At 41.9% G+C, this 12286-nt stretch overlaps 1 protein-coding gene across 2 annotated transcripts in view; it reads left to right on the top strand.

Moving 5' to 3' along the window:
* KIFBP (kinesin family binding protein) overlaps nt 1-5149 on the top strand; it is a 54570-nt gene extending 49421 nt beyond the window's left edge. Inside the window, exons 7-8 of one of the 2 annotated variants that reach the window (XM_081568653.1) lie at nt 2983-3126; nt 3723-5149. In XM_081568653.1, the coding sequence (XP_081424779.1) occupies nt 2983-3126; nt 3723-4598 (1020 nt within the window). In that variant the 3' untranslated portion in view covers nt 4599-5149. The remainder of the gene's footprint in view (nt 1-2982; nt 3127-3722) is intronic. The other variant, XM_081568664.1, reaches the window with a different exon arrangement.
* The last annotated feature ends 7137 nt before the right edge of the window (nt 5150-12286 follow it).

Raw genomic sequence — 12286 nt, 5'->3', positions numbered from 1 at the left:
CTCGCAAGTAAGATGGAGATAATAATGGTACTTAATAGTGTTCCTGTGAGTTAAATATTTATAAAGGGCTCAGAAAAGTGTCCAAGACGTAACTAAGTCCTCAATCAATGTTAACTATCATTGTTGATAACATTATTACTAATCCATACTTAACGGATTCTAGTTCCTAATCACAGCTCTGATGGCTCAGACAGTAAAGAATCTGCTTGCAATGTAGGAGACCCAGGTTCAATCCCTGGGTCAGGAAGATTCTCCTGGAGAAGGAAATGGCAACCCATTCCAGTATTCTTGTCTAGAGAATTCCATGGACAGAGAAGCCTGGAGGGCTACAGTCCCTGGGGTCACAAAGAGTCAGACACAGCTAAGAGACTAACACTACAGAGGAAAATAAATCATTTGGATGCATATTCTCAAATACATTGGAGACTTTCCTGGAGGAGTTGTTATGCCTCTTTTCTGTTTACATGCATTAAAGTATAACCATTTTTACTAGTAAGTATAGAACCTTATGAAACTACTATACAAAATAAAAGCAGACAAACCACAAAACCCCAGAAGCAGTAGTGTTTAAAAGGTGAGAGCGCTTTGGAGGTAGAGGGTAAAGATGAGGCATATTTGGAAAAGGAAGGAAGTGGGGAGAAGAACTAGGGAGTTTTATGTCTAGAGAAATTGCAGCCCGGAAAATCTGTCAGCATTTTTCTGCTCAGAAAGCAGTCTAAAAAGTGTGTAAATAAACACACCGCCAGGAAGCACGGTAAGTAAACAAGAATGAGAGACTTAGGCCTGCATTTGAAGTAATTGTGTCGAGCAAAGCACCCCGTGGTGTACTCTTACCATTCCTTTAGTCCATGCTTTCCAGACTGGGCACTGGAATTTACACCTGCTTGTTTTAAACTCAAATAGTGACCATACTGCTAAATTACTCAGATTTCCTTTAATCTCTCTTTGTTACCTTAGCTTCATCCTTTGATCATCTGCTTACCTGAAAAGCCTTCAATTCAAGTTTTAATAACATATACAAATTTAAGTATTTATTTCTGACAGGTTTGTAGTAGTCATTGTACTATGATGAACAAAAATAGACCTGTTTTTTTACGTCATACGAAAGTGCAACTTTAGTACGTTCCGCAAAGGAGAGACACAAGATATAAGAAGTCACGATGGGAGGAAGTAACATCTGAAGGAAGCTCTGGGAATGGGTAGGAATTTCTAGACGGGAGAAAAAGCACAGCATTCCAAGGAGCTGAAGCAGCATGTTGAAAAGTTCCGTGGTGTAGGGAGCATGGTGGGGAGCGTGGTGGTGGAAATGATGGAGCAAGGCCTGTGAGGCTGGAGCAGAGAGAGCATGTGTGATAGCAGACCTGGTTAGAAAGGGGCTGGAACATGCCGGGCCTTCCATAACTGGAAGCCTTGGCGGGGGTGGGGTGGGGCAGGAGGGTTTGGACTGATCGCTTAGGTGCCAGAATGGAGGATAGAGGGAAGGCAAGAGGGGATGAGGGAGATTACTTAGATCACTGGAACAGTGGGGGTGAGATGCGAAGGGAGCTTGGGCTAAGATGGTGGCAGAAGAGATGGTGGAAAAGAGTGGGTGCAAGAGGTTATTTAGGGGGCAGGACAGAAAGGATTTGATGATAGATATGAAGTGTGGGCTAAGAGAGGAGAGAGACATCAAGGATGATTCTCCTGTATTGGCTGGCTGTCCAGATTGAGGGAGTGACCTTCACTAAAATAAGAGTAGAATGGGAACCTGTTTGTGGAGGAGGGAGAGTTCCATTGTGGACATATTGAGGATGAGGGGTCCTAGTCTTCTGAGAGGAGGAGATGCGTGAGGAGCTTTAGTTATGGGTCTGGAGCCTGATAAGAGCCCGGGTGTACCTGAAGATTTGTGGGTCCTCCTCCTGTGGATGGCAGTTGCAACCATGGGCACAGATGGAGACACCTGTGTAGAGCTGTGCTGTGCAATAGAAACAGAAAACCAGCTACATATATCACTAAGTTTTTAGTGGCTACACTGTGCTTGGTGCTAAGTCGCTTCAGTCATGTCCAACTCTTTGTGACCCCGTGAACTGTAGCCTGCCAGGCTCCTCTGTCCTTGGGATTCTCCAGGCAAGAATATTGGAATAGGTTGCCATGCCCTGCTCCAGGGGATCTTCCCGACCCAGGGAATGAACCCATGTCCTTATGTCTCCTGCATTGGCAAGTGGGTTCTTTACCACTAGCACCACCTGGGAAGTGGCTACATTAGATGAAGAAAAAAGCAGGTGAAATTAATTTTAACTTGTATTTCTTCCACCTAGAATATATAAAGAAATATTCATTTCTATTTGTCATTAATACTAAAAAGTTGTTGCACTATTTTATAATTTGTACTAAGTCTTGGAAATTGGGTGTATATTATTTTACACTGATCACATCTCAGTTTGGACATTTCAAATGCTCAGTAGTCATCCACACGCAGCACATGACTATGTTCTGAACAATGCAAATCTAGAGAGAGGACTTCAGATGAAGAGAAGAGCTGGCCTTGGGGCTGACCACTGGTTATCTGATGTTTAATTTTATCGTCCAGGAAGAAGAGAATGAACTGACTACTTTTCAGCCATCTTAGTTCCTTCCTCTTTTTTTTTTTTGCCCCAGGAGGTAGGGGAGATAACTTTAACTATAATGGTAGATTTAACACTGTCTTTATTTTAGTATCTTTGAGAGGCCTAGAACATTTCTCTGTAGTATATTTTATTAAATAACTTAGCATAAACATCATGCTGTTAATGGAATTTCTTTGCAGTATTTTTAAGACCAATTTCAGCCTTACTCTAATGTTAAAATATCAACAGTAACAATGTATTACATATATATAATATTTCATAGGTCTTACAGTTTTCATATGCATTTACGTTATCTGAAGGAGTAACTATAAATGAGTTAGTTCCCCGAAGAGGAAAGTGATAAACAGTTTAGTTGTGTTATTTACTTTTTTCCTAGTTTCTTTCATTTTTAATTACTTGGAATATAACTAGAAAGAAGTCAGGATTTCCTGGTGGTCCAGTGGCTAAGACTCCACGCTCCCAATGCAGGAGGCCTGAGTACTATCCCTGGGTCACGGAACTAGATCCCGAATGCCTGCAAGTAAGAATTTGCCTGCCACAAACTAAAAAATCCCACATGCCGCAGTTAAGAGCTGCATCAGTCAAATTAAAAAAAAATAGATAAATATTTAAAAAATCTAGGAGTTTTAAAAAGATATGGGCTTCCCTGGTGGCTCAGATGATAAAGAATCTGCCTGCAATGTGGGAGATCTAGGTTCGATCCCTGGGCTGAGAAGATCTCCTGGAGAAGGGAATGGCAACCCACTCTAGTAATCTTGCCTGGGAAAACCCATGGACAGAGGAGCCTAGCAGGCTACAGTCCATATGGTCACAAAGAGTTGGACACAACTGAGTGACTAAAAGATGTGATTATAATACTTCCCTCCACCAGGTTGGGAAGTAAGAGGGTTTTCTTGTCTTTACTCTTGTGTGTTAGTTGCTCAGTTATGTCTGACTCTTTGCAACCCCATGGACTGTAGCCTGCCAGGCTCCTCTGCCCATGGACTTCTCCAGGCAAGAATACTGGAGTGGGTAGCCATTCCCTTCTCCAGGGGATATTAAATTTGCTTTAGTACTGACAGCAGGAGACAAGTCAGTGTCTGTCTTCCTTAACCATAATTTATTTTTTTCTTTCAGGACAACATAGGAGAGCTTGATCTTGATAAACAATCTGAACTTAGAGCTTTAAGGAAAAAAGAACTAGATGAGGAAGAAAGCGTTAGGAAAAAAGCTGTGCAGTTTGGAACCGGTGAACTGTGTGATGCCATCTCTGCAGTGGAAGAGAAAGTGAGCTATCTGAGACCTTTAGATTTTGAAGAAGCCAGAGAGCTTTTCTTAACGGGTCAGCACTATGTCTTTGAGGCAAAAGAGTTCTTTCAGATTGATGGTTATGTCACTGACCATATTGAAGTTGTCCAAGACCACAGCGCTCTGTTTAAGGTGCTTGCATTCTTTGAAACTGACATGGAGAGACGGTGCAAGATGCATAAACGCAGAATAGCTATGCTAGAGCCCCTGATCGTGGATCTCAATCCACAGTATTACCTGTTGGTCAACAGACAGATTCAGTTTGAAATTGCACATGCTTACTATGATATGATGGATCTGAAGGTTGCCATAGCCGACAAGCTGAGGGATCCTGATTCACACATTGTGAAAAAAATCAATAATCTGAATAAGTCAGCACTAAAGTACTATCAACTCTTCTTAGACTCTCTGAGAGACCCAAATAAAGTCTTTCCTGAGCATATAGGGGAAGATGTTCTTCGCCCTGCCATGTTAGCTAAGTTTCGAGTTGCCCGCCTCTATGGCAAAATCATCACTGCAGATCCCAAGAAAGAGCTAGAAAATTTGGCAACATCATTGGAACATTACAAATTTATTGTTGATTACTGTGAGAAGCACCCCGAAGCTGCCCAGGAAATAGAAGTTGAGCTAGAGCTTAGTAAAGAAATGGTAAGTCTTCTTCCAACAAAAATGGAGAGATTCAGAACCAAGATGGCCCTGACTTAATGATCCTTGTTTCTAATGACAGAAGATGTGCAATATTGAGGAGATTTTTTCCCCCTTAGTTAAACAGACCCAGTTCCATTGTGATGTTTAATTTAATAGCCGGGTGAGTGCTGTTTGAACTTGAGACACAGTCAGACCAATTGAGTCTTTGCTAGGACCTTAATCAGCATAATTAATAATTTATACCTAATTATGTAAATACCTTGCCTTGTTAAAGTGACATGTGATTGGTATTTTAGATCGCGCATTTCCTATTTAAATATAAGCTTTTTCTGCCTCACTTTCTAAAAGTAGGTTTTTTTGTTGGCTAATATTTACTTGATTTAAGGGAAAAAATGCTGGTAGTATACCTGGGGGGCAAGCTATTACTGTATTAAAATTGAAAAAGTAACTTCTTGTAGTTATTCTTTCCATAATATTTACTTTCTTAAAAAAGTTTCCTTTCTGAGATATTAAAAAACTAAGTTATGTTGTAAAATAGTATGTTTCATTATCGAGAAAAAAAAGGCCTTGTTGGAAATGTAATAAATTGACTTGTTTCACTAACAAAAGCTTCCATTTATTCTTTTGTCTTCTTGTAAAAATTGGTTTATTTTTGATACTTCAAAAGTATTACCTTATTTGAAGCCAGAGAAGAATATTTCTTTGGTAATGTTGTACAGAGAGAACACATAAAAACTTACTGAGTATGCTTACTGAAAAACTACCATGTACCAGAAAAGTTCTACTGGATTCAGTTTCTCAGAGGATCCTAGTATATTGGTGAACCTTAAAGCATTGTTGAAAAAAGATATGTACATAATAACATTGTTAATATATGTTATTTTAAGTAGATGCAGAATTGAAATGGAGCTCCTATTCAGATAGTGCAAAAGTCAAGATCAGTTGTAAAATTTGATACAGAGAATAGCACTGTATGTTAACCTAGTACTAAGCTTTCTGAAGCCAAGCCTAAGATTCTGTAATGTTTATGTATGTGTGGTAAATACCTTGCTTTTCCTTTGAGGTGAGTTTGCCGGGGGCGGTGGGTGGGGAATCTTTGTAACAGCAATGTGTGATTCACTGAATATTTAATACTTATTAAATGTCTACTGTGGGTCAGACACTGTTCTTGCTTTTCTGAGCTTAGAGGATACAATAATGAAGAAGATCAACGAGGTCCTATTCTCATGGAGCAAGTAAATAATAGAGAAGCAAGAAGATTTCAGGTCATGAATGCTATTAAAAAAGAAACCAGAGGGACTTCCTAATGGCCCAGTGGCTAAGACTCCCCACTTCCACTGCAGAGGGCCCAGGTTTGATCCCTGGTCAAGGAACTAGATCCCACATTCTGCATCTAGAGATCCTGTATGCTGCAACTGAAAGAGCCTGCATGCCACAGCTAAGACCAGCACAGCCATATAAAACAAATATTTTTTAAAAAAGGAACCAGAATGCTAGGTTGACATCTAATGGGAAGTGGAGCTAGTTTAGCTTAAATGACCTGAAACGCTGCTGAAAAGGTGGGAAGTGACGCTGAGATAAGAATTTAATGGGCTAAAAGGGCAGAATCACTGCAGATGGTGACTGCAGCCATGAAATTAAAAGACACTTGCTCCTTGGACTAAAAGCTATGACAAACCAGACAGTATATTAAAAAGCAGAGACATTACTTTGCTGACAAAGGTCCATCTAGTCAAAGCTGTCGTTTTTCTAGTAGTCACATACGGATGTGAGAGCTGGACCATGAAGAAAGCTGAGTGCCAAAGAATTGATGGTTTTGAACTGTGGTGTTGGAGAAGACTCTTGAGAGTCCCTTGGACTGCGAGGAGATCAAACCAGTCAATCCTAAAGGAAATCCGTCTCGAATATTCATTGGAATGACTGATGCTGAAGCTCCAATACTTCACCACCTGATGTGAAGAACTGACTCATTTGAAAAGACCCTGATGCTGGGAAAGATTGAAGGCAGGAGGAGAGGGGACGACAAGAAGATGAGATGGTTTGATGGCATCACTGACTTAATGGACACGAGTTTGAGCAAGCTCTGGGACTTGGTGATGGACTGGGAAGCCTGGCGTGCTGCAGTCCATGTGGTTGCAAAGAGTCGAACACGACTGAGCGACTGAACTGAACTGACTGAAAAGAGCAGCAAAATCAATATTCTTTGGGAGAGTATTCCAGAGAATGTGAGGCCCTCAGGCTGGACTGAACTTAGGAAGGAGTTTTGCATTTGAGAAGATAGGAAAGGCCTGTGTGACTGCAGCAGAGGAGGTGGGAGCCAGATGGGGTGGGGCAGGTGTGGGAGAAGACTTTATAGATGAGGGTAAGGAGTTAGCATTTTATTCTAGGCTTAGTGGGAACATTTGTGGATTTTCTGATTGGCATATTAAAGAAAAACTGATCTGGATCCTGGGGGGAGAATAGATTGTAGGAAGAGGGAAGCGCCAAAAGAGAAGCAGGGAGACAAGCCACATTCCATTAGGATTAATCCAGGTGGTTTGGACAAGGGTGATCGAGTAGGGTTGGAGAGAAGTGGATAAATTTAGAATGTGCTTTGGAAGTAGAATCACAGGACCTGCTAGCGGGGTATGTGGAAGGCCCGAGGGGGAAAGGAGTCAAGAACCGTATTAGGTTAAGTGTGCAGGAGAAGCACATGTCTCTGAGGGAGATGTGGTGTTAGAGTTCTGTTTAGGTCGTAGTGAGTTTAGGATATTAAGATGCTCCAGTTGGAATGATTGCTAACAGCCTCCTTTAATCAGACTTGAAAGTGAAGGGATCAAGAGGAGGCAAAGAGGGGAGGGAGGCTGACTGGGGATGTGAGATGGCTCTGCATCTCAGGTCCGCTCATTTCTTCAACCCTCTTGAGAACTGACTCTAGAACAAGTCCCCCTGTTATAAGCCTTTCTTGATATAGCCGTTTTGTTCTCAACATTATTCAGTCTCATAACTTCCTTTTATAGCCATTCAGGTGTTTCCTTAACTTACTGAACTCTTTCTGTGTGCTAGTTGTGCTAAACTCTAGAACATGATCTGTAAGGCACAGCCTCTTAAACCCTGATAGCTTTCCCTCCTCTCAACTGTTACTCGAGTTCAAAAGGTAAAATTCAAGTGTAACAGGCACTGGTCTTAAACCAGTCTTTATCCTTGTAACCATCAACATACTTTGCTATTTACTATTTGCTGTCTAGTGACTTTTCATATGTTAAGACTTTGTCTTTAATTATCAGCAGAAAATCTGGCTGCTTCATGGCCTGCATTGTTCACAGAGCCTGTTCCACCGTACTGCTTTCCTGAGAACAGGGTCCCCGAGACAGCTGTTCTCTGAGACTTTGTTATTTCCCTGGATTAGTAGTTCTCAAACTTTTTGGTCTCAAGGCCCCTTTGCACTGAAAATGGAAGATGCCAGAGAGCTTTTGCTTTATGTTGGTTATAAGGTTATACCTTTCTGTGTTTACCCTATTTGAAATCTAATTTTGGGCAACTTTAATAATTTAATGTTAATAAACCCATTGGATTTTATATATATATATTTTGGCCGCACCCTGTGGCATGTGGGATCTTAGTTCACTGACCAGGGATCAAACCCACAGCTTGTGAAGTGGAATTGCAGAGTATTAACCACTGGGCCACCAGGGAAATCCCTGAATATAAACAATTTTATGAAAAAGTGGAAAACTTTACATTTACTTCAGAAAAAGTGGCATACTTTACATTTTTGAAACATACTTAATGTCTGACTGAATAAGAAACAGGTTGATTCTCATAACTGATGTGAGGTAACGTCGTGTAGCCTTTAGAAAACTACATTTGTGATGGTGTGAGTGAACAAAGTAATGTCATATTATTATGAAAGTAGTTTCATGGGACATCATGCTCCAGTCCGAGGTTCCCTAGGCCCTACCTTAAGAAATGCTGCCCTACTTTATCTCCAAAATAAACAACTCCTAAAACTCAACGACAACAACAAAAAACAACCCAATCAAAAAATGGTCTGAAGACCTAAAGACATTTCTCAAAGAAGAGACACAGTCAGCCACAGGCACATGAAAAGATGCTCAGCATCACTAATTATTAGAGAAATGGCAAGTCAAAACTACAATAAGGTACCACTTCACAGCAGTCAGAATGGCTGTCACTGGCCATTTGTTACAAATAACAAATGCTGTAGGAGGGTATGGGAAAAGGGACCGCTCCTACACTGTTGGTGAGAATGGACATAAGTTGCCACTATCAGAAACAGTATGAAGGCACTCAGAAAAGTAAAAATAGAATTACCATGTAATCCAAGAATCCCACTCCTAGGCATATATCTGTACAAACTATAATTCAAAACGATACTTGCATCCCTATGTTCATAGTAGCACTGTTCACAGCAGTCAGAACTTGGAAACAACCTAAATGTCCGTCAACAGATGAGTGGATAAAGATGTGGTAGACACACACAATGGAATACCACTCAGCCATGAAAAAGAATGAAACAATGCCATTTGCAACACCATGAATGCAAATAGATCCTATCATACTAAGTGAAATAAGTCAGAAGAAAGACATACCAGATGATATGACTTATATGTAGAATCTAAAATATGGCACACATGAACCTATCTATAAAATAGACTCACAAATAGAACAGACTTGTGGTTGCCATTGGGGGAGAGAGAGGGAGGGACTGGTAGTTTGGGGTGAGTAGGTGCAAACTATGACATTGAGATTGGATACACAACAAGGTCCTACTTTATAGCACAGGGAAGTATATCCAATCTCCCAGGATAAATCATAATGGAAAAAAATATGAAAAAGTATGTATATATGTGTATAATTGAGTCACTTGACAGCAGAAATTAAAATAACATTGTAAATCAACCATACCTCAATTAAAAAAGAACAGCTTCCCTAGCCTGTTCTTTGTTGGACAAGGTACAGAATGGATGTTGAGACTTGGTTTAATGCGGCTGCAGTTGCATGTCTAATCCTCCCATGAAAAAAAAATAATCTCTATTTCCACGTTGGTTTTGGTTGAGTGTTTAGTCATGGCAATGTCATGTCCTAATTATTATCTTATCACGAATGTATTGGTTGTCTTGGCAATGCTGGGTTCTTTCATCCTGTTTTGTCTGCTTCAACTCTGTTAAAGCTGTTCCATTGTCATTTTCATCCCTATTAGCGTGGAGTTGCTGAAGGGTAATAGTGGTTCCCCCTTACAAAGATGGTTCATGGTTCTGGGATTGTTTTGCAAAATCTTCCATGAAATACATATGCCCAGAACTCTTAGGTGTGTTGGCAGCATGACAGAACTTGGGCCAGAGGCAGTGACCTATCAGAGCCACAGAGCCTTGTGTTCTTTCTCTCACCCCTTCAACTGATTACTGGGGCAGAGACTGTATGCTGCTGCTGCTGCTGCTAAGTCGCTTCAGTCGTGTCCGACCCTCTGCGACCCCATAGACGGCAGCCCACCAGGCTCTGCCGTCCCTGGGATTCTCCAGGCAAGAACACTGGAGTGGGTTGCCATTTCTTTCTCCAATGCATGAAAGTGAAAAGTGAAAGTGAAGTCGCTCAGTCATGTCCCGACTCTTAACGACCCCATGGACTGCAGCCCACCAGGCTCCTCCGTCCATGGGATTTTCCAGGCAAGAGTACTGGAGTGGGGTGCCATTGCCTTCTCCCAAAGACTATACTGAGGTAATAAAAAGTGGGCTTTTTTTCAGGGAGCAAGCAAGGGAACCTGTTTGTCCTTACTCTCCTCTGCTTCAGCAAAGGCCCCAATTAAGCCTTTTCTGAACTTCTAGTCTGACTTCTGATCAATTTCTATTGATGAAATAGACCAACAATCCTGGTTGGTAACAATTTGTGGCGCCCAAAGTGGGGATCGACCCCTACTGAGGAAAGGATCTGGGCACCTCTGGGACAGCTAATACAGTTTCCACGTGGGTGACAAGAGTCTGAACAACTTGCTTCAGAGTCACCCTAGTTTGTTAACTCTTGGCCCCTGGGGTCTCAGTCCCCTCACTCAGGCAACGCTTTCCCCTCGCCTTTGTTGCTTTTCCTCCATCACCATTTCCTCTTTCCCTCTCCTGAAATCTCTCTACTTTTCTCAGTCCTCTCCTTTTGAAAGAATGGACTGAGCAGCTATACCATCACTCCTCTCAGATTGTGAGACCTGCTCCCTCTGGCCGGCAATGGCTCACCTTGATGGGTGACAAGCAGAGGTGGGAGAGGCTCACCTCATACCCTGCAGACCTTGGTCCAGGGGCTCCCCACTAACTGGAGATTTATGACAGTGATACAGGTTCAAACCTCATATCCTGTAGTGACTGGAAGTCTGATCCTCCTAATATTCTAACCTTTATTTTCAGGCTGCCAAGAGAAGTCCCACAGGGGACGGGCCTGAAGCAGCAGTCTTCTATACACTGTTGTACGTGAGAGGCCCACTTGTGGGTTGCTGTCCCACACAGGATGGACAGTTGGCTGGTCCAGGTCTTTCACCCCAATGGGCAGGAGATAGGGTGCTCCCTCCTTCACTAGCCCTTTCTGGAAGTGTGTGGCTGGGTGTCTGAATAGACGCCCGCAGGGGATGGGTTGAAATGGTAATCTCTCTCTGTGTGTCTCTTTTTTTCAGTGTTTTCTGTCCCTCCTCCCTTTACCTCTCCCTCAGTCCTCAACCCATACTCCTATCCCCTTTATCCTAAAAACTTCTGTGTTATTAAGTATTATCATTGGTATCTTTGTGAAGTAGTTTTATCTGTCCAACAGCTCCTGCAAGTCTTTGCTGACATTGTGGTCACGGTGGAGCACTGAAGCCTTGAAATACAAACAAGTCTGCTTTGCCTTGGACTCGGCCTTGTAGGGGTATTTAGTGGGATTTTAAAAAACAAAAGACAAGACAGGAGCTTGCATTTTCCCCTCCTCTGCTCTTGCCATGGGCTTGTAATTCTTTAACTCTTGTAACTCTTCTGCCTGGGGTCTCAGGAAATACTTGCTTCATCTGTAGTCCCCCAGACTGAGGAGGGGTGGAAAGAGACACTTTAAATACAAGTGGGATAACTATGCCCCACTCCAGTACTCTTGCCTGGGAAACCCCATGGACGGAAGAGCCTGGTAGGCTGCAGCCCATGGGGTCGCGAAGAGTTGGACACGACTGAGCAACTTCACTTTCACTTTTCACTTTCATGCACTGGAGGAGGAAATGGCAACCCACTCCAGTGTTTTTGCCTGGAGAATCCCAGGGACGGGGGAGCCTGGTGGGCTGCCGTCTGTGGGGTCGCACAGAGTCTGGCACGACTGACGCGATTTAGCAGCAGTAGCAGCAGCAGGGATAACTATGAGATCTCTGGTTCTGTAGAAATTAACTTGTCTAGCTTACACCTATGGCTTTAATTAATAGACTTTTTAAGAGTTATCAATATTAAGGATAATACTTGCACTGTACCCAGAGTTACATGAAGTCAGTAAGTGCATGTTGTTTCTATTATAAATCCTATCAACAGGGGAAAATAATCTGATATTAAATTTTTAAGTAAATGTAACTTGGATAAGAAGTTTTTGGTAAACTATAGGAATAATTATGTTTTGGAAATGTTCATCTAAAAGAGTCCTCCAAATTTTGATAAATTTGAAACTAAAGGAGAGTAATTGAATATTCACACCATTTCAAATAAGATAAAATATTGGAACATTAATTGCTAAACTGGACTTCCCTGGTGGCTCAG

The sequence above is a fragment of the Giraffa tippelskirchi genome, chromosome 2 (genome assembly GCF_054371585.1).
Source record: "Giraffa tippelskirchi isolate mGirTip1 chromosome 2, T2T-mGirTip1v1.2.pri, whole genome shotgun sequence".
Lineage (NCBI taxonomy): Eukaryota > Metazoa > Chordata > Mammalia > Artiodactyla > Giraffidae > Giraffa > Giraffa tippelskirchi.
The sequence above is the reverse complement of the archived record's forward strand: the minus strand, read 5'-3'. Positions and strand labels throughout refer to the sequence as shown.